This window comes from Crocodylus porosus, unplaced genomic scaffold, assembly GCF_001723895.1.
Source record: "Crocodylus porosus isolate Cpor-Errol unplaced genomic scaffold, CroPor_comp1, whole genome shotgun sequence".
Classification (NCBI taxonomy): Eukaryota; Metazoa; Chordata; order Crocodylia; family Crocodylidae; genus Crocodylus; species Crocodylus porosus.
In genome coordinates, this window is record NW_017728931.1 from 60,694,670 (window position 1) to 60,716,791 (window position 22,122).

Sequence of the window (22,122 nt, forward strand, 5' to 3'; positions counted from 1 at the left end):
AGTTCACATCCATCCTATGACCTCTATGCAAGTTATGGGGGGAAAAAGTGAACATGTAATGAAGGTCTGAGCTATAACACATTTACACAAGTGGGTTGAATTAATATTGCATTTGCAGTCTTAAACATGGCATTTCTGAACTTTCAAGTGCTTGACTTCAGGGCCTTAATTTTCTATTAATGTAACTTCTTTGTACGTTACATAGATGTAGGTATAACAATAGGACTCCCTGTTAAAGGAGAATGAGAAATACCCGTGACAGTTTTTAATGATTTAACACTGCAAAACATCCAATTTAGACATAAGTTTAGCCATTCCATTAGTATTTGTTGTTATAACATTTTTTTTTTTGTATTTTAATGAGACCTAGGAGCCCCACACAGGACCCAGGACACTTTTCTCTAAATATAAAGCAAAAAAATGGCCCTGACAGAAAAAACTTTTTCTATTCATTTATTATTATTGTTTATGATTTGGTTAATGGAAGGTGCTGCTTTAAGAGCAAGGGGGAATGCTGCATTACTGAAGTTGCCTGCCCATACCAAAGCCACACATAGAAAAAAATTCCCTGCTTATCCAGTAAATGAAAGAACCCATCTGTATTACATCCAATCAGTTCAGTACTCTCTCTCTCTCTCTCTATATGTATATATATATATATGACTAGATAGCTAGAACTCCATATATGCTCTTCTGTTTCCAGGAAGCCAGACTATTCTTGAAAGTAAAACATTAGCATTTCTTGAGAGCCCAATGCCTGAGGGTACCGCTAAATCAGATAAAGTGCTTCACCTGAAGGTCACTTGTTTGAATCCAGCTTGGTAGGGATGAAAAGCTGTCCCTGCATAATGAATGTGTGGTAGTCACTAGGTCTGGGTTGCACTGGGTAAGCTTCAGTTCCAGGTCCCACACCTCAAATTCACAAGCAAGTTTTACTAAATGGCAAGCCCAGCAGAGAGACCAAAACCTCCCTGAGCCTTAGAGATTGAGCTATCTCTGTTACCATTGAGGAACACTACCTTCCCTTCAGAGAGCTGAGGTAGAGAAATGTCCATGAGACTCTTGCCCTGCTGCTGCCCCATAGATAAATTTAGGACTTGATTCTCCAGGGCTACCAAGCCAAGACCAAGGCCTTATATGCTGGCATGGTGTTTTCTTACACTCCCTTCCTGTCACCCCTAGAGACTCTGGTACACCTCTAAAAACAGCAGCTCTCCTACCGTGACCTGAAGGGACACGCTCAGGATTTGACTGAGCTCCTGCTTTTTACTAGGGCCTCCTTAGGACCTGGAAACTGGTCTCCGCAACTAGACTGATTACAGCCCCCAAAAGCAACCCATGCTGTACAGCTTTCATCCCCTTTGCTCAGCTAATGGAGTGCACTGGAGCCAGCCACTCCCAGAGACCTCCTGGTCCACAGCTGATAAGACTGGGCAGGCCTGGTAGTGCCTGTCTGGTACATGAAGCCACCTCTTTCCAGTATCCCTAACCATGTGATCTATCTGGCAAAAGCCACCCCATCTTCAGCCCCTCTCATATTCTTGTGGTGGGTCCTCCAAAAGTGGGTGGCTCACCTAGCCATTTCTTCTGGCTCTCAAGAGCTTAGTGTCATATCCTTCCAACATAAGCCCTTGACTGTCTACCACAAACCCTCCAAGTAGACTGCATAGCATCCAGACAATCTCTTCCTCACACTAGCCAAGCTGCCCAGGCAGCGGGAGTCCAACCTACTCAGTGGGAGTCCAGCCATTGAAAGGTCACTGTGTGGGAAGGCCAATTTTCTATGCTTTACCCATGGGCACATCCAGAATTGTGCTGGGCAGTATCTCCTTGTTCCACTGACTCTTCCATTGCCTTCAGGGAGACACTGTGCAGGGTTTTCTGCTTCTCTTACACAGCACCTTTTACCTCATCCTTTTCTAGTCCTCAATTCATCCTCTGTACTCAGTTGATGTCAGAACCTTCTTTGGCCTCTTCACTTCCCTTGAGGGGTGGAGCACTGTTTTTGGTCACGAAGCTCCCTTCCTGCCCTAACTCCAATATCTCGAAGTCTTCCTCCAGCATGAAATCCCTAGCCTTTTTAAGATAGAGCTTAGCTTTGAATGGAAACTATTTAGAACCATGCAAATTATCTCATTAAACATTTGCCTACAATCACACGCAGAGCAGAAATTGGCTAATAGGCTGTTCCATTGCAAAATGTATTTCTGGCTTTCTGTTGGCTGGAGGGCTAAAACTTGAAACAAAGGACAGTTTAACAAAGTATCTCTTTCAGCTAGAAAGGGCTTATGATTTCAGTGCAGAGTGTCATGAGTTCAAGCTCTCATACCATACAGGCAGACAGGCATATAAACTGGTGATGGCAATATATGCATGTGTGTAACCACTACGTTAACATGAGCTCATTCATGATATTTTATGACCCTAACCACAAAGAGCTGAAGGATCAAAGATTCATTAGACCATCTGCATTCACTCAGATGTTCCTTGCTCCGCCCTCAAAAAGAGTTGGTGTGCTGGGCTGATATCTGCTATATAGGACAGGAAAACTGACGCTGAAGGGAACTATGAGTGAAGGCTCTAAAAACTAACATACATATGGAATGGAGCTCTGCACTAAGGAGATGGTGCATTTGTGTTACTGGATATACCAGACTCCACTTACCCCTGATCCATCCCCAGTGGCAGTAAGTAGCTAGCCATCCCTTTGATGAGAAGTAATGAAGAATGAGGGGTTAACTTGATGAGGACCTTCACCACCCTCCTCCCAAATCCAGTTCAAGAGTTACCAAACATGTCCTACCCTCTCCCACTTCCTCTCCTTGGTCAGAAGGATGATGACCAGCTTGGGATGCATCTGGTAGCCGTCCTCACTGAAGGACAAGTTCCTCCCTTCAAAGGTGACATTAATCAGGTACCTGAAAGAGAGAACAGATACGATTTAAACACTCAGGAGCTGTGCCTGAAACAAGGACCTGCTTCCCCCACTACAATTAAATGAGGCTTACAGTAACACTGCATGCTCAAGAAGCAACTGGCTCAGAACAGCAGGGGAAAAGCTGAACAACAGAGGGTGGGTAAGTGGGGGAGACAGAGAGGTAATGAGAAGAGAAGATAACCAAGGACTTGGGAGAAAATAGACAAGACCAAAGTAACTTTACACATTTCACTATTGGCTGCTACAATGGGGTGATTCTTTCCTTGCTGATTCCTGCTGTATTCCCATGGCAATACCCAAAACAACCACATCAGTACAAGTGCATTTGTGGTACCTAATGCCCCCTACCTGAAAGTGTGAAGGAATCAATATTAATGAGCAGTGAGAACAGGCTACACATGCTCCCCAAACTAGCTCTCACTGTCTCTAATAAAAACATTGTATATTCCACAAATCCTTTGAATTGCGTTAGCCAGGGGCACAGAGAGGGACAGTGTCCCTTCATCAGGCAACCATCCAACAAGTCAGGGCACCATAAGGCAGTACAGAAAGGAGGGATGCACCCACGAGAGCCCGAATTTGGACCTCACTGAAATCAAGGTATTTTTACATTGATGTGAGAAGAGGATAAAGCCAAAAGCAGTTGTGTAAGACATGAGAATCATAATAATAAAGGTTTTGATAGCCAGCTACAAAGGTCCCTTTTTCTAGGAAGAGAATAGACCAGGGGTGGCCAATCTGTGCTAAGCATACCACAAGAAGCATGTACAGTCCCCATGTGTAGCACACAGCAGAGCATGAAGATGATAGGCAGTAGAGGCAGGGATCAGACAGGGAGCACAGGACAGGAAGCAGAAAGCAAAGCTGCAGATCGGGTACAGGAAAGGTATCACAGCATCACTTGGGAGGGTGCAAAGCTAATTAATGGCACACCTGCCAAAAAGGTTGGCCCCCATAGGAATAAACCATTGTACCAGTTGGGACCAAACAGCAAAACTCTCAAAGATGACTTGCCAAGTAATTCCCTATTCCAGAGATTAACAATTTATGGCCCTCCAAGTAAACCAATTTTAATATCTTCCTTAGGGGTGCACCTAGGATGCATCCTTTGCCCAATGATCAGAGGACAGACACACTAAAGTATTCATGAAACCCAATGCTCCCTGAAAACATGGGGCTTCAGCGGTACCTCTGACCTGAGCGGTGTCATTCCAGTCTGCAGCCTGAAAAGAGTGCCAATCACTGCCCTAAATCCTAATATCCCATCCCTCCAATAGGAGGTGCTTCATTGCTGAGCTGACTGTCATTCTCTTGGGTTGTAACAGCAGTGGAAATGGTCCATTAAACAGCCTGGGCCTGATTTTCATTGATACTGAAGCCACTTTACGCTGTTCTAGCAGTGGGAAGGACCTTTGAGTGGATGAAGATTACCGTGATGCTCACTTAGAGGCTCCTTTACACTAATAGAGCTTTTTAAAGTGGCTTTGCTGAAAATGAGATTCTGTCTATTGTTTTGTTTTTTGTGTTCTTTTACTGTTCAGATATCCAAATGGCATGTTCCATTTTAAAATTATGCTGTCAGGGAGAAAGAAAGAAAGGGAAATATATATATATTACATAGTTCAATGGTTTATAAGAAATCTACATGGCTTCTTTAACAGTCTCCCCTGCTCATGTATTGAAACAGCTCTCCACTGTTCATATACTGAAACATCACATGAGGCTGTTGCCACAGACCTAGAACACTATACACCTGCTAAAACACATATACAGTCACATAATATAATAAAAGCTAGAGGTAACCATCTTGTGTGAAGGGTTGGCCTCAATTAGGTTAATCTCCATGGCATTCCCAGTCCCATTTTCAATTACTCAAGCAAGGTTTCCACTCCATAGAGCAAGACTCTTCCACTCCAATACCCCATATTGTTAGGAAGAGTTTCTAGATATTCATATGCAATTGCTCTTTTCTTAACTTCATTTGAACTATCCAAAGACTTTATTCTGCCTTCATGGTGTTTACACCCTGAAAAGTGTAGGAACAGAAAAAAATTACATTGACTGAAAAGAGAAGGTTTGGGGGGCTGCTGTAGTTCAGACTGATCCATTGCAACTGTTCTGTGCATCCATTCTAGCCAGCAGTGAGTGCAAGTTAAACCACTGTCATTTAGCAGCTGTTTCACTGTGATGTAGTTAACTCAACTATTGGTGTGGATATCTGAAAACTCATGGCACTCAGGAGAGGTTCCTGAAGACTGGAGGAGGGCCAACATGGTGCCTATCTTCAAGAAAGCAAGAAAAGAAGATCCAGGGAACTACAGGCTGATCATTTTGACCTCAATCCCTGTGAAGTTCCTGGAAAAAACGATCAAAGAATCCATCAACAACCAGATAACAAAAGGTGCCATTCTGAGAAACAGCGAACCTGGCTTCATTTTGAGTAGGTCGTGCCTGACCAACCTCATCTTCTATGATCAGGTGATGTATCACCTGGACAGGGGGGAAGGTTGATATCACTTAGATTTCAAAACAGCCTTTGATTTGGTCTTCCATGTTGTCCTCATGGCAAAAATGGGGAACAGCCTCCACAACCTTACAGTCCAATGGCTCAGGAACTGGCTCCGTGGTCAGACCCAGAGAGTGACTGTTGATGGATCCGACTCAGCATGGCATATGGTAACCAGTGGCATCCCTCCGGGATCAGTACTTGGACCAATACTCTTTAATATACTCATTAATGTCCTGGATTCAGGTGTCAGAAATGAACTGGTTAAGTTCGCAGATGACATCAAACTGTGTGGAAGTGCAGACATGCTGGAGGACAAGCTGGGGATTCTGTCTGATCTGGATAGGCTTGCAAGCAAAGGTGGAGGGAGAAAAAAAATTTGGGGGAGGGGGGGAAATGACTGAGCATGTGCACACAGTGGAATGGGGCTGGGGCTGGGACGAGGCAGAGATCAGGATGGAGCAGTGCCAAGATGGGCCCAGGATCAAGGCCGGGGCCTGCTGCACCTGTGCAGCCTCTCCTTCCCCTCCACCGACCCTGGCACCTCCCACACCAACAAACCCACCACCCCACAGCCCCACACCAGCCCCAGCCCTGCACTGCCCAGAGAGCCCAGAGCAGGGGGGCTAGAGTGGGGCCAGCCTTGGCTGTGCCACTGGGACAGAGGGGACAGAGCCTCTAGGACCCTCACACCTGCCCCATCAGGCCCTGCATAGCCAGGGTGGGGCAGGGAGTGATACTGGATGAATCCACGGTTCCCACCATGTTTTCCTCAAGGGAACCGCCATAGGGTGGCATTTCTCAGCCACTGCAGGCAGGCATGGGGGATGTGTGCCCCCAGATCTGCAAGGGGCAGGGTGGGCTGCCGCTGCAGACTGGGACTAGAGCTGCACTTGGCTCTTCCCGGCAGGGAGAGCCATGCTAGGTGGGCAGTGGTGGCACTGGGAGAAGGTTCAGCTGGACTACAGTGAATTTTGAGGTGGCTGCAACCACCCCCCATTCACCCGAAGGCCCCTCCCAGCACTGCCACTGCCTGGTCCAAGTGTAGCTTGGCTGCACCCCCGCCAGGAAGAGCCTGGCACAGCCCAGCCCCAGTCTGCAGTGGCCCACCCTGCCCCGTTTAGATTGGGGGGCATGCAGCCCCCCATGCCTCCCGGGTTGCAAGCAGCAGCAGGATCTGCACCCCCGAGACAAGCCACTCATAGTTCAGTCCTGCACCACTGGCCGGGCAGCACCTGCCTCACTCCCTCCTCACCCCTGCTGCAGCCACTGGAAGCCCTCAGCTGGGCTGCCTTGCGGCCCTACTGTTGCCCCATGTTTGGGGGGGGGGGGTAAGTCCCTTTAGTCCCCTCCTTCCACTGCCTATATTTGCAAGGTGGGCAGATACAAACCTGATGACCTTCAACTTAGAAGACATGCAAGGTGCTCCACCATGGGAAGAAAACTCACCATCATATCTATAGGGTTGGCAGTGATTCACTCACTAGCACGTCTGAAAGAGACTTGGGGGTCATGATTGACCACAAGATGAATATGAACCATCAGTGCAATGCTTCAGCTGGCAAAGCAAATAAAACCCTGGCTTAAATCTACCAATGCATCTCAAACAAGATCCAAGATGTCATTCTCCCGCTTTATTCGGCCTTGGTGAGGCCGCAGCTGTAGGGAAAGAGTGATTTTAGTTGCCTCCCTTTAGGGAGCCCAAAGTAACATTTCTTTTTAAAAGATTTGTTTTCCAAGAGTTGGTGCTTGCACTTTCTAAAAATGAGGCCCCTTTAACACCTCAATTTACTAGTCAATTTTGGAAATTGTAGCTACGTTGTTTTTGTGACATAGTAACATTTTAATAACATTCCACCTGTTTTACATGACCACACCACAAAATCTCTTCTGATGCTTTTCTGTGAATTCATTCCAATTTGCTTGCATCATCCTTATGTGAAGGCATCCAGAAGTGCATATAATATTCTAGTTGCAAGGCATCCTTCAGGCCACCCAAAAATTTAGTGTTAAACCAACATGAGAATTATTCCAACTTTGTTTAGAATGTAGATTTATGGTTTCAGTGTTTATAAGGAGTGTAAAAAAATTAAACAAACATCTACATAAAATATTTCTCAAAAAAACCCAAGGGTGATAATATTGTGGGACTCTCCATCACCACAGTCTGAAGATAGCAGGAACATTTGTGGAAATTAGCAGGAGATATTTTAAAACAGGGATTGTAAATGTTTTCCAAATTGTTTTTTACACAAAATTTTCTTCTCGTTTTTCACTGCAGAGATTAGAAATAATAACAACAAGAATAAAGGAGAGATCAGTAGTGACTCCACACTTAAGACTGTATTGAGATTTGCACTTAAAGCAGCAGTAAAATCCCTTGTTTCACACTTTAATGACTGAATTTAGTCTCCAAACTTGGCACAATAACTCTTCAGAGAATTTCCTTTCTAACCCTTTAGTAACATGTTTATCAGCTTCTACAGAAGGAATATTTAAATGTGTTCCTATTTTTTAATGTCCTGTTTTTCTCACATATTTCAGCTGTACCTAAAGCATCACTGTACTATACCAAGGATCTCCAGAGCTCACACACATACACACATTTGTACAATCTCAGCCACTTATAAAATGTTAAAATTAAACCCATAAAGAGCTATGCACCTTCATTAAGATAAAGGGTATGAGCTATGCCAAGATTAGCTGATGGATTTGCTCATATCTTCCAGCTATCCATTTTCCATCACTGCCAGCCTGCCTCCCTGACTCATCGTCACAGAGATCCTGAGGAAGCAGAGGTGGAGGCTGGGCTGTAGACCGTGTCAGAGGTGGACAATACTGGTGGAGACATGGCCTCTGCAGGGGGATGCTGATACAGGGAACATGAGACAGTGAACGTGGCTATGAAATATAAAGCAAGGATAAGTGAAGACATAAGAGAGGAGGGGCTTTGTGCAGACAGGATATAGGGTGCCTGATGCTGTGCCTGGTGTGAAGAGAGCCCAGTGCCTTTGCACCAAGGCACCAGTGCTTGAAGGGTTCACAGGCACACCAGATCAGAAACATGCAGGCAGCAGTGCTTAAGAAGCTGATGCTTTCTGCACTACATCACTAGCCCACGCCAAGGATCATTCACCCAAATGGCACTGCTGCTTTCAGATGTAATAAGCTCAGCCCCAACCTTTTCCTACCGGCCCAAATCCCCAAGTGAAGCATACCTTTACTGAACAAACACTCCCCCCCATCCCTCTGAATGGGGAGCAGGGGATGGCACAGAGACCCTGGCATCTGTGCTCTGGGGCATCAGTTCTGGAAGGAAAAGGCATGTGTGCAGTGGGTGGTGAATGTGGGTGAGGCAATGCCGAGATGATGAAATCATGGTTGCAAGCTGCAAGGGTTGGGTAAGGAATTAACTAGTAAATCCCTGGCTTTTTTTATTCTGTGGCTGGTAAGAGAGAGAGGCAGGCAATTTTAATTACCTCCTCCAAAAGGATATTTGTTTAGTGAAATCACCATGATCCATGCATTTCTTTAGCTCCTTATGTCCTGTACTGTAGGGTTGAATTCTGCCCTCACTTACTCACTGCTGCATCAAGTTCAGGGAACCTGCAGAGAGTGTCGTGACTGAATTTGGCTTTAAGGAATTAAGATGCACATTCCACTCTGAGGTAGACTAGCAATCTGATCCCCATTTAACAGTCGAGCGAACAGGAACAAAGAGGTAAGTGAGGTGTCCTCAGTAACAAAGCAAAATCATGGAAGAGCCGATTACAGAACTCAGGGCCTGTGCTCTACTCACTAGACACGGCCCCTGCCCTAGACTGGAGACCATCAGCCCTACTGGCTAATAACAAGAAGCTCCAAGGCTTCACAGCACTGGAACCAGAGCACGAAAACCATGCAGTATGGCCAATTCAGGGCTGAAGGTTGCAAAGGAGAAACACGAACAGCTTAAATGGTTTCAGAGTGACAGCAGAAAATCTCCTCTTAAGAAACATTAATCAATTTTTTTTTCTGAAGCTCATATAAAGGTTTGGAGGAAACACTTTTGAATTTTGAGTTAACCACCTCAGCCTCCTGTCTCCAGCTTCTTGATGCTGAACTCCTTATTCTCCAAGGTATATACAAGGGGACCTGCTCTGAGAAATGCCCCTGTTCAGCCAGTAGAGGTCTCCCTGTAACACAGAGATGCCCCCCCCATCACACACACGTACACTGTAATACACACACGCACACCCCTGTGCCCTGTCATTACTTGTTATAGTCAGAAGCCATGAACAGGCAGTTTGAAGTGGCACAACTTTCCCAATATTTGCTGCTTTTTGGACATGAACGGTTCATATAAATAAAACAACCACTCCACTGGTAGCATCAGGGAGTGATCTACTCTCTCCAGAGTGGCAGAATAAATACAGAAGTAAAAGAAGAAATAGTACATGGCTCAGAAAAGGACTGAGGAGACAGAATAAGATAAATTTATCTCTTAGAGAGAATTTACTCAGCACAGCAGGAAGGAAGGATTGAGTTTGGTGGAGGGAGGGAGGAGGATACAAGAAACTAACATCAGCCTCTCTTTCTGACTGATTGTAGACTAAGTTAATCATCCCTGGATCCAGCAGAAGCCAACATGCCCAGGCAGTAAAAAGGAGTAAAAGGGCATCTAAAGAATCCAGCTCTGTTATGGGGAAGATCAACTCTCAATCCTTGACTGGCGAAATTTTAAACAGGATATTCCAGCAGATAACACTGAAAGGTCCCCACCCCACTATGAGAGTTAGTCCTCTGTTAATAGGAGCGCAGGTTCTCTAAGGCACTGATGTGATTCCACACTTGAACCATTTCCTGCTAAGCCAGCTAGGAGTCCCACACATTAATCCATATGTTACCGCTCGCTGCTGAATGACACAAAGTTTTGCTAATGCACACTATTCCTATCCTGAAGCGCTGCTTGCTAACATATTCCTGGGCTTCTTTTGAACAAGGACTGCCAGCATGTTTGGTGGATTTCCAGTACAAACAAATGGGAGATTAGAACTGCCACATATATTTTCACTTGTGAATTTGGGGGTCTTCAAGAGACAGGAGATGGAAGAATAATGCACTGCTCCAACCTACTGTACCATTCACTAGCCCCACATCCCTTCATCTATTCCCTCATGGCTGAGAGAGTCAGCCATCAAACACCATTAAGACTATTAATTATGTTCCCATCTACATTAAAGCAGATAGTGAAATAATATGAACAACAAAAACTACAACCACCATTACTTACATTTCTGAATCAAGCCCAAATTCTCCAAACCTTTCTGAAAGTGCTAGGTAATTTAGGCAGCACTTCTCCACCCACCATATCGTATGTCTAACAGCTGCCTCTCTGCTTCTAGAAGTACTAAAGGTGTTCTCTTGAGCAATCCAGACCCAGCTGGAAACACCTGGAATATCTCAAAATAGGCTGTTCCCCTGAGATACCAAATCCAATTACAAAGTCCCAAGAGATTAAAATGAATGTGCACGAGCCCTACAGATGGCTAAGTATTTGGTGCTCATCCCTGCTGAATTGTCAAAACTTTCAGAGGGTCACCCATCATTCACTCATCCTGTGCTTCCCTACCATTCTCTTCTCTTGCAGCGCTGATGGCAGAAATGTAGACACATCTGGCCATTTTTGTGTAACATCTGTGCATTGTCAGGTGCTATTTACAGCAAAATAATTCCATGTAGAGGGCTGAAGCATTGCTGATTTAACATGGTCTGGGGTGCAGACCCTGCTCCTTCTGCTACAATAGAAATAAAAAACCACCAGCAGCTATTTAAATATAAGATTAACATTTAAAGGAGCAGTATTCAGTTGCCTGTGTTGCTCCTTTTCTCCCTCTTTCAATTTTCCTACCAAATTTGGTGAGAGTTGCTGTAAAACTTGAGGAAAGCATGGTAGTAAGGGAACAGGGCTTGGTCCTGTGCTCAGGCAGCCAGAAACAGCTGTCCAAGCTAAAGTTCCACCCCCCCCAAAGTTGGGCTGAAAAATGTCAAAAAAATGCTTGACACAGCATTTGTTGCTTGGCACACACCAACACTACTCCTGGCCTTGTGCATGCTTATTAGTGTACTCTCAATAGTGCTTGAATGGCTACTACACCATTCAGCATTCATGGAGCAGAAGCAAGTGGGCAGGATGCATTTTAATGGTGGGCTCCTTCACAGAGCTGGAGGCAATGGAGACATGCCTTTGTAATGAGGGGAACAAACCATTGTAACAGGTTCAAGACAAACACCCAGAGCTAAGTGCAGCCAGGCACCATTTTCCTATTCTGCCAACGCAGTCATTTCCATCTGAAATGGACAAGTACAACAGGTGGACAGGTGAATATAATCTGTGCCTGGGATGGTTAAATTCTTAAGAAACCCTCAGACCACACAGCCATATAGAAATATCAAGATTTTAGTTTGATTTAAACATTATCAACCTCAATATGAAATACATATGCAGGTCCCTTTGACTTCAGTTGAACTATGCTGATTTAACTGGCTGATGATCTGGCCAACAACTTTTTGTAGTTGAGATTTCCTGATATTATTTCCTGATCTGTGAAGTGTTCACTCCTGTTGAAGGAGACATTATTACCGATGTCTTATTGCCATTTCTCCATTATCTCCCGGAAGATATTTAGAAAAAAAATTGTGCACTAATACTTCCATGTGATTGCTCCTGCTACCTGTGCTTTCAGAACAAATGGATTGTAAGTGTGAAACTTTTCCATCACTCCTGCATTTAATAAAAAAAAAAGCAGGTAATATCAATGCATTGCATATTTCTCCAATTTATCTATCTCCAGTGAATTTATCATTCAGAAGAAGCTCGTCTGACAGACCCTGAACACCTTTAAAGCCTGATTTTCCATTGTTTTTTACCCTGAACAGTCTTTTACACCAGATACAAAGTCGAATTAAAATGCTGACATTCTGACTTGGCCACATTTTATAGTCCCTCTGCACAAAATGTAAATCACTGCAAAAACCAGACCATGGAGTTTCAGGTGGCATATGTGACAAAGGAAATACAACTAGGCATAGGGTGATTAGAGGGGAAAAAAAAGAACAAGCTCAAATCTTCACTTCCCTCCTCATCACTGTCCTCTCAAACAATTCCGAAAACCAAACAAAATCCTAACGTATTTTTGCTAAGTCTTTGGTCTCTGCCTTGAACTAACATATTCTTACAAATATTGAGCACACCAGAAATCACTGAAAATGTTCTGTCAGGACTGTTTTTCACTAGGAAACTGTTTTTTCAATTAAGGAAAAACTTTCATGAGAAGTTCAGCTTTTGGACCGAAAAACCCAAAACCAAAAACAGAATTGGAAACTGAAAAGATTTTAACCAAAATATGAAAACTTCTCACTCAGAAATATTATCATGGTGCCTCGTGCAAAGAGTCATCTGGGTAACTCGTTCTTCATTATGGGATGGGTACCCCAACTGGATCGTATTTCTTATGATACTCAATGCATTGCATCAACTCAGCAAAAAGACCCTTGGCACCATGGGAGACTTAGCCTATGGATTAAGCCTGGTTCATAGGCCAGAAAGGGGCTCACGGAGCCCGGCCTCAAAAAAATAACCCCAAAAGGCACTGCAGTGGGTTTCCAAAACCAACATTTTCCATGTTAACCCATTTCTTTGCTTGGTGATTTTATTACAAGTGAAAATATGACAGAACAAAACCTATTCTAACCACCTTTCGGATCCAATTAAAGTTAGAATGTCCTATAAACCTTATGGCAAATAAGCTAATTGTCATACCAATCCAGCTCCAGGGTGTACAGATTAAATTGAACCGCCAAACCTTTACAGAACACGAACTGGGAATATGTTGGTTGGATGAAGTAAAAGCCAACAAAAGCTATCAGCCAAAACTTGGATCAAATCACTAATTTTTGATGAGTTAAAAAATGGCTTATACATTTTGAAGTGTTTTGAATTTTGGCTGTTAGACCTTCTCCTCTATTTACTAGGAGGAAAAACCCTGACATTTCCCTGTTCTCTAAAGTTGTTGTTCTGGGCATTTCAGTCCCACTTGGAAGCACTGGAAATCTATTGCTATAGATTTACACTGGGCAGCAAGAGTATGGAAAATGACATTCATCAGAAGGGCTGTCAGTAGGCAATAATTACTTCTTGGCACTCATCTAACAGGTTCATGATGGAAGGCACATAACTAGGAACAGGCAAACACTGAAAGGTTAAAGGTGTAGTTCAGATCTATTTATCTATCTTAGGGGCCAAGCATACAAACACTACCAGGAAAAGTAGTCACAGAATAGAAGTCAAATGGAACTTCACAGTCATATTTCATCTCGTACTACAAGCCTGTAGGATGAGGCACTTTGATATTTGTTAAGGTGCCTACCACCTTACAAATCTAAGGACTGGAATGGCTGGATGTTTATATGGAGCTCAGTCCTATTTGTGGTGTAGAAATCAGGGCTAGCAATTGTGTGAACAGAACAGATTTTTCTTTAAAGAATCCAGGCCCTTTGTGCTTCCACTTGACCTACTTAACTCTGCAAGAAGGCTCTTCCCCACAGCTTTCTGGCACTGCCTCTAACCTCACTGAGTTCAGGAACTTGAAATAAAACTTTTTTTTTTTAAATCAGCAAATTAACTGAATTTTTTCAAGCTGCCCAAAAGCGTTTGTGGGATTTGTGTCATGAAATGTTTATTTAGCTCAAAAAAAGAACACATGTGATATCTTAAAAAGCATAGAATAAGGCACAGTTATTGCCCCAAAGACCTACCAGTCTAAAAGTCTGGCCAGGAACTTATTAAGTCTGAAGTGCTTCAATGCTTCCTTTTTAAACAAGAGGCCGTATGCAATGGTTTCATCCTGTCCACATTACATTTTGAATAGGGAGTCAATTAAAACAAACAGCTAATAAATCGCTTGTCAGTTGTGTGTGGGGGTTAGGACTGTTCTTCCTCCTTTGTCAGAGGACCCAGTTCTCTCTACTTACTTCTGTCTCCCATTTTCTCTTTCTCTCCTCCTCTGTGGGTTGATGTTTCCATGGAAACATGTTCTTTAATGCCTCCGAAAATTACACTGCTTTTAAAGCATTAACCCTTCTCTGGCTGGGACAGGTTTCAAAAGACTTTTTTTTTTTCCCTTTAAAACTTCCTTAACATTTTTTTCCTCATGGTTTAAGACAGCCTGAGAAAACATCACATCCCATATTCACTTTCCAGAGGCAGGGCGCGTATTGGGAATGGGGAAAAGGATGATGTGTGTGCAGAATGGTCTAATTTAAGATTTTAATTACACAGCTTATTGATTTCTTTCCTTTTTTAATTTTTATATCAAGCCACTATTGAAATTTGCCTCCATAGATAAACAAGAAAAATGCTTGTAACAAAAAAGCAGAAAGTGAAAGGAAGAAAACAAGCTACAAGCTCTCACTCAGGAAGGATACAGCTTCAGGAATACTAGCAGAATCACTAAAATCAGTTGCAACACAGCAATGAGCAGCCGCATCTTCATTGCAAACTGTCATAATCGCAGCCATGTCAAGCCTGACTCCTCTTCCCCTTCCTAATCACCCTTGTAATTAGCCAGTATCATCTTCATTTGCATTCCCACTCAAACTGCCATCATGGTGCTCAGAGCAATCAATGCCCTCATCACCACCAGTACCCTCATCTTGACTTCTGCTATCACCATCATCTTCAGCACCCAAATCTTTGCCATTGTCATCACTACTGTCCTTATCACAGCCACTTTAATACCAGCTGCCACTATAACCATCTTCTCCAGAACAGCCACTACCCCATCACTACTGCATTCATCACAGTCAACTGAATTGTGACTGCACTATGATCTTTGCTTTCTGTGTTCTTGCAGCTGGAAAATTATTGCTGCCCCATAGGGGCTCTGGAACTCTGTAGCCACCCCACTTTGTCCTAAATCAGTTCCTGCTGGAATACCAGAATTACTGAGTGCCACAATTAAATCATGCATGTGTACTTCTGGGACCCTAGCACATGCTGAATTCCACTATGCAACCTCCCCCACCCCATTCCTCCAGGCCTGATCTTATAGCCTTCCAACTGCTGTAGACTGCTGTTACCAATCTAGACCCTTCCTCCGTGGGAGAAACAGTCAGAAAGAAACATACCCTCTGCTGTTATACTGTGGCTCAATATCATAGCTATACCCCCTAATACAGCTATACCTTTTCCCCCTACTCCTCATAGGGACTACCACTAAGGCTAAAAGGAAGCGTGGCACCAGGGAAGTCCTTAGAATCAAACACTGCACAAGAGGGTCTACGGCTCTAAACCCCCATCCTGACCATCAACCAGCTTCCTGACTTCACCCACTCTCTTTCAACCCAGAACATTGCCTGATCTGCCAGCTCCCAGTCCCCACCTACATGAGCTACCTCCTCAACAGACATCTTTCTTGTAGCATCCGCTTCTGATCACAGTCAGGTTCCCCCAAACACAAAACATCAAAGGGGTAGCTCGGTTGGTAGCAGTCTCACCTCTAGACCTACAGGTCTACCTCCAAAGCCTCACAATGGGTTTGGGCACATATGCTGCGTGCTAGTGGTACAATACTGAAGACGGATTCTGCTCTAGAATAATAATAATGATAATGGATAATCAACTCAGCCAAAGCCTGATTCCCTGCCTGTCTCTGCTTGAACTCTCAAAATGAATAAGGATTTTCTGCTGTTCCCACCCCAAAATTCATGCATTTACATCATTCTGTGACACCCTAACTCTGGTCTCTGTTATTTAAATCTAAAGTAGTCTACTGAAACATACTATGCTAGGCAATACTGAATGCCCTCCTTTGGTAAAACAGACTCTGAGTGAGCTATTGCTGTGTGAAGAATGGCTTCCACATTTGCCTCTATTGGTCACTGCACTCTCAGTTTCTCACTCAGTGCTCTGATAAATGCTTTGGGATCAATGCCTGAAGTATGAAAGGTGCTAGAGGAAAGGAAATATTCACTTCTAGGTGGCTAGGCCACCAGTTCAACTCCCAGCCCATTTGAGAGTGACTAAAGTTTTGCTCTATTGGTTGATGCTCAGTAGGGCTGTGCGAAGCTTCATATGCCGATTCAATTTGGAGGAGATTCAGCCTGATTTGGTGGCCAAATCTCTGAATCTGAATTGAATCAGGGGACCAATTAAAAGGCCTGAATTGATTTGAAGCTCTCTGAATTGATCCAGAAAAAGATTTGGAGAGCTTTGGCAATTCAGACAGTCCCCATCCACTGCAGCAGGAAGCTGGACTCCGAGCTGATAAGTAGGGGACAGGGGAGGGAGGGCTGGAGGAGGGGAGGGGGGACCCCTGCCTGTTTCCCCAGCCCCTCCGAGCACCCTCCAACCCCCACCCGTTCCCCCAGCCCCCATGGCTGCCCCACCCAGCCCCAGCTCCTGGTGGTTTTATTAAAACCCCACCCTCACCGGGTGCTGCTGGGTGGGGGGGGAGATCCCCACTACATGGGGGAGGCTCTGTAATAAGCCCCCCATCCCCCAACTATGGCTGCCCCGCCTGCCTCAGCTCCAGCCCTTTAAGAAGAAAAAAAACCCCAAAACCCCCCAGCTCCTGCAGCAGCCTCGGGGAGGTTGTGCAGAGCTTCCCACATGGCGTGGGGCAGTGGGGATCATCCCCTGCTGGGCAGCACCTAGTAAGCTGGGATTTTTTTCTTTTTTTCTTAAAGAGCTGGAGCTAGGGGTGGCAGGACTGCCACTGGGGGGGCAGAGGAGGGGCTGGGACAGTGGGGGAGGGATAGGGGTCTCATGGCAGAGCCCCCCCATGCAGCATGGAGCAGTGGGGGCAGTAGGGATCGCTGCCCCCACTTGGCAGCAGCCGGTGAGTGGGGGCTTTTTTTTTCCCCCCAAAGCTGCCAGGACCTGGGCTGGGTGGGGCAGCTATTGCCAGGGCTGGGAGAGCAGGCAGGGAATGGGCCCGGGCGATTAGGAGATTCAGCAGCAGCCAAATTTCTGAATCATATTTGGCAAAATTGGTTCAAAACAGTGATTCAAATCACCAAATTGAATCACTGTCCCCTGAATCGGCCAAATCCAAATTCAAAGTGAATACTAGTTGCTTCACACAGGCCTAATGCTCAGCAGTCTGTGTGAAACATCTGGACAGTAGGCCTGTGCAAAGTGGCTAATACTTGCTTTGGATTCAGATTCAGCCAATTCAGGGGACAATGATTCAATTCAGTGATTTGAATCACTGTCCCAAATCAATTCGGCCAAATTTCATTTGGAGATTCAGCCACCACTGAATCAGCCAAATCTCTGAATCAAACAGGTCCCATCCCCAACCCGCTCTTCTCAGCCCTGTCCATGGCTGCCCTGCCTGGCCCCAACATCCTGGCAATTCAAAAAAAAAAAAAAAAAAAAGGCCCCACATTCACCGGCTCCTGCCAGGTGGGGAGGCGATCCCCACTACCCCACACTGTGTGGGGGGCTCTACAGCAAGCCCTTAGAGGCCCCGACAGCCACTGCAGCACCCAGTGAGTGTGGGGCTTTTTAAAAAAAAAAAGTGCCAGGATGCTGGGCCTGGCAGGGGAGCCATTGACAGGGCTGGAAGAACAGGCAGGGGTCCCCCCATGGTCCCCTCCCCCTGCCTCCAGCCCCCACCCCTACTTACCGGCACGGAACCCAGGTTCAGCTCCCTGAGGTGGTGAGCGAGGACTGCCCAAATCTCCAAATCTCTTCTGAATTGATTCAGAGGCTTCAGATTGATTCAGACCTTTTAACTGGTCTCCTGATTTAATTCGGAGATTCGGCCGCCAAATCAGGCCAAATATCCTCCAAATCAAACGAGCAACCAAAGTTTCACACAGCCCTACTGGACAGTCTCCATAAAACAGACTGTCTGTAAAAAGAGCGCATTACTTAGGACCTTTTGACTAGCAATATCAGGAAAGCAGCTGAGGACTGAAAGAAACAAACTAACCAAGTGTAGTGCAAGCCTATCTACAGTAAAGGCCTGCATTGCACAGCTTAACTGCTGTTGGTACTCAAGTTAGCTAATTTAAACTAGCTAATTTAAATGTACATCTTACATGGATACATGAACATTCTACCCTGCTTCCCTCCCCTGGGCTGCAATATAGACACTGCCTTTGGTGCATGTTTGTGCCAAAAATTTTCCACGCTTTGTAGAAGTGCCCTCAAACATGCCACATGGCTCTGCCCACTCTCCTTCCCAAAACAGAAGTAAAGTAACTTCTGTGGGCAGGGTAATTAGCTCAGGGTCTCAGCAGTGCTAGTGAGCTTATTCAGGTGAATGAGACTATGCTGCTTCCAGTTCCAGTTCAGAAAGCAGTTTGTGTGGACCACTGAACTATGTTTGAGGGCACCTGTCTCTGGCCCAGTAAGTTTACAGTCTAGGCATGCCCTAAGAAATCCAGAGGAAGTGCTAGGATGCGACACAAATGCCAGGTGCAGGTGTAGGGACTAGTTCCAGTCTAACTTGGGACCATTCCTTTGTTTTAGGTCTTTACTGCATGGCACATTGCAAACAACTTGTGGCACTATAGGCTGTAATTAGTAGATTAATAATCTGTACCAGTTTCATTTGATCTTCAGTTAATACCTCAGAGAAAGGAGCCACTGTGGATGACTTTTTCTGAAACACTTCAGCAAGTTGGAGACTGAATCCTGCTGACTTCAATGAGGCTTAGGATCCTAAAGCCCAATCACTTTTATGGAGGGGAGGGGAGGGAAATAAAAGGACAAATCTTCTAAGTCACTTTGGCATTTCTGAACAAATATCCCTAACCCCTGACATCCCCAACCCAGCTTTCTCCACATCCAAGGATAAGGTATTAAGAGAGACAGATGGAATTTCCCCCACCCCCATCCTCACCCCCACAAAGTTAAAATGAAAATAAAATGTGAATTATGAACAAAAAGAAAAAACACCTCAAATTCTTGGTGAATTATAATTTTTCCATGGCAACAGGCTTCAGTAAAAGGGAAGGGGGGAGCGGTGCAAGGAGAGAAAGACAGAGAGAGAGAAAGACAGACAGAGAGAACTGAGAGATGGTGCACACTGTGCTGGGTAATGTTCCCATGGCAACTCTATTACATATGCAGCCAATTGCCAAACTAAGTCAGGATCCCAATAAAAGGGCTGAAAAAAGATAGAGAAAGAGGGTGGGGAGACTACAGACTAGATATCTGCTACCCAGGCAAGAGATGTCACCGTTTCAGGTATACGCCTTCCCACACCCTTCTGTGAAAGCACCTCAGTCTTTGCGAATGCTAAGAAATCTATACAGACCCCTTCACTCTGAACTAGCAGCCACCTGGCTTTGAAAAAACCAGTGCAGTCACTTCTGCCAGACTGAGTCAAATTTGGTGGAGCTGAGAAGTGTAGGAGGGAGGAAATAAGTACTTGGAAATGAAACAAACAGAACAAAAAGAAGAATAAGAAAAAGATAATTTTCCCTTTGCTGTTAGTTTGCATTCCACCTTTCTGGATCAATATGGACCACACAGATGTATTAGCTTTCACACCCCAGATGGTCAAAGAAAGAGGATGTCATCTGAAATCTCTGAAATAGAGATGGAAATGTTACTTCCTTGTGAAGTTAGCTACAGAAACAGAAGAAATAGGTTCCTATCTGATTAGGAGTCACCTGCACCATCTCTGTTTTCGTAGGGCTGCCCCAATTTTAAGGGAGTCTATTCCAGAGAGTACTGCAAACATCCCAAAATATCACCGAGGTCTGACATAAATGTCAGATTATGGTAAAAAGAATTAGAGGGGACTCAGATGATGAAACTGCCATAGCGTCTTTCATCCCAGAGTGCATTATATATTGGGGACGTTGAAATTGTTCAACTGCCCGAGTCACCCCCAGAGTGAAGCAGGACAACCACTCTGCATAAGCTGCACCACACGATGATTTAATGGAAGCTAAGCCCTCACCCTTGCCCATGGAGCACAGCCACAGATGCACTGTTCAGCCAGCACGTGTATCTGCATTTCTCTGCTGGAATCCTGAGAAGTGAACTTGTGGCTGCCCAGCCCTGCCCCCCCACCATGAAAAGGCAGTCAGCGATTCCCCCTCCTTGCTACAAGTTATGGCAATTGAAATATAAGAGGCTGACACTGGAAGAAATGATGCCCTGGGGAAGGGCAATTTCTCTCCAGATTTACTGACACCTGGAGTGACAAGAGAGTTTGAGTGACAAGAGGCACCAAAGCTGCCTGCTGAAATCCAGTAAAAAATCTCTCTCCTAGGGCTAGCAAGGAAGAGAGAAGAGATGACCTCTCCAATTCTATCATATACTCCTGATGACCTTCTCAGAATGGCTAACTGTAAGTCTGGACCTGGGTTAGCACTGGGACTCATTTGTGAACCCCACCTAGGCTTCAGGTTGTCAGAACTGGACTGGATCGAGGACCAGAGTTAGTCTCAGGGTCCTGACTAGGCAAAGGGATTCAAAGTGGCTTTTAGGCTTGAGCTAGTGTTGATGTTTTGCCTAGCTGCAGGAACTGCTGGGTGAGGTTGATGATCATAACGCTCCTTTTTGGCCCTAAATGTACTAAACTTGGGATTTATATTAATGTTGAAAAAAGCTTAATCACACAAAAAAATTCAGGTTGAGGGTAATAGATGAGGTCCAACAAGGAATAGGTCTAGGTCAATTTTCAGTTTTGTACTGGAAAACACTAAAGACAATTCAGTCAGGGTTGAGATCAGCCTGTGTGGACTAGCTAACAAGGAATTGATGTGAGCTCACAGATCCAGTTTAATGATTTGAGATAAAAATTGAGGTTTGTGTCACTCTGTGGCCCCATGCTAAGGTTGGCACTGGGCAAGTTTGTGGTCCCAGACTAGGGGCTAAATTGTAGTAAATTTGCAGCAGGATATCAAGCCCAGTTAAAAGTCCACCAGGTGCTGTTTAATGGCCTGAGGGAAAATTCAAGAGCTGCTTCTGAGCTCCAGTTGGTAGTGATGGGATGGGTGCAGGGTCCCACACTGTCAGGGGCCCACAAACTGATCCCAACCCAAACTCTCCTTCAAGAGGGATAATCCTCTTCCCCAACCAAAAATTAATCAAGAAAGCTATGACCCCATAAACAGAAATCTTTGACTCAAGACTGCTCTAATTTCAGCAAAGATAAGGAACCAGGGCCACATTCAAAAGATAGTTAAGTGTCTAAATAGCTTTTCAAATCCGGCACTTGGTTCCAAATGGACACTATTCTTCTACTAGGACAATTCTCATCAGGGAGGCACTTCACTGGCCATGAACAAGCCAAAAATATAGCACCTCAAAGGGAACCACCTGTGAAATATTTGCTCCTCAGACTCATAATCATAATTACCTTCCAGGCAAACAATCTGGAGACAGAGTATAATGGTTTCTTTCCTGATATTTCTCAGGCAAGAGTAAAAAGGAGAAGTGGAACACATCCGAGTTGTCTTTTGGTGAGGTATCTGCATTCAGAGACCACCTCTAAACTCAGTTCTTTTCTCTATCCACTGGCTATTCAATACTAAATGCAGGACTGATGAGCTCCCAGACTGGAGAGCAGCATGTATTAGTCTGTGTTCAGTAGCATTTCACACTAACACCTTACTGGGCATATACAATATCAAAGGGGAAATTTCTCCCTGAAAGACCAATTCCTAT

The 22,122-nt window shown here is 44.8% G+C and overlaps 1 protein-coding gene across 1 annotated transcript in view; it reads right to left on the minus strand.

Annotated features, from left to right (window-relative positions):
• Positions 1 to 1,944: 1,944 nt before the first annotated feature.
• LOC109315955 (glutamate receptor ionotropic, NMDA 2B-like) overlaps positions 1,945 to 22,122 on the minus strand; it is a 191,182-nt gene continuing 171,004 nt past the window's right edge. The window contains exons 4-5 of the mRNA XM_019543918.1: positions 2,804 to 2,918; positions 1,945 to 2,109 (exon numbers count right to left, since the gene is read on the minus strand). Coding sequence (XP_019399463.1) covers positions 1,945 to 2,109; positions 2,804 to 2,918 — 280 coding nt within the window. The remainder of the gene's footprint in view (positions 2,110 to 2,803; positions 2,919 to 22,122) is intronic.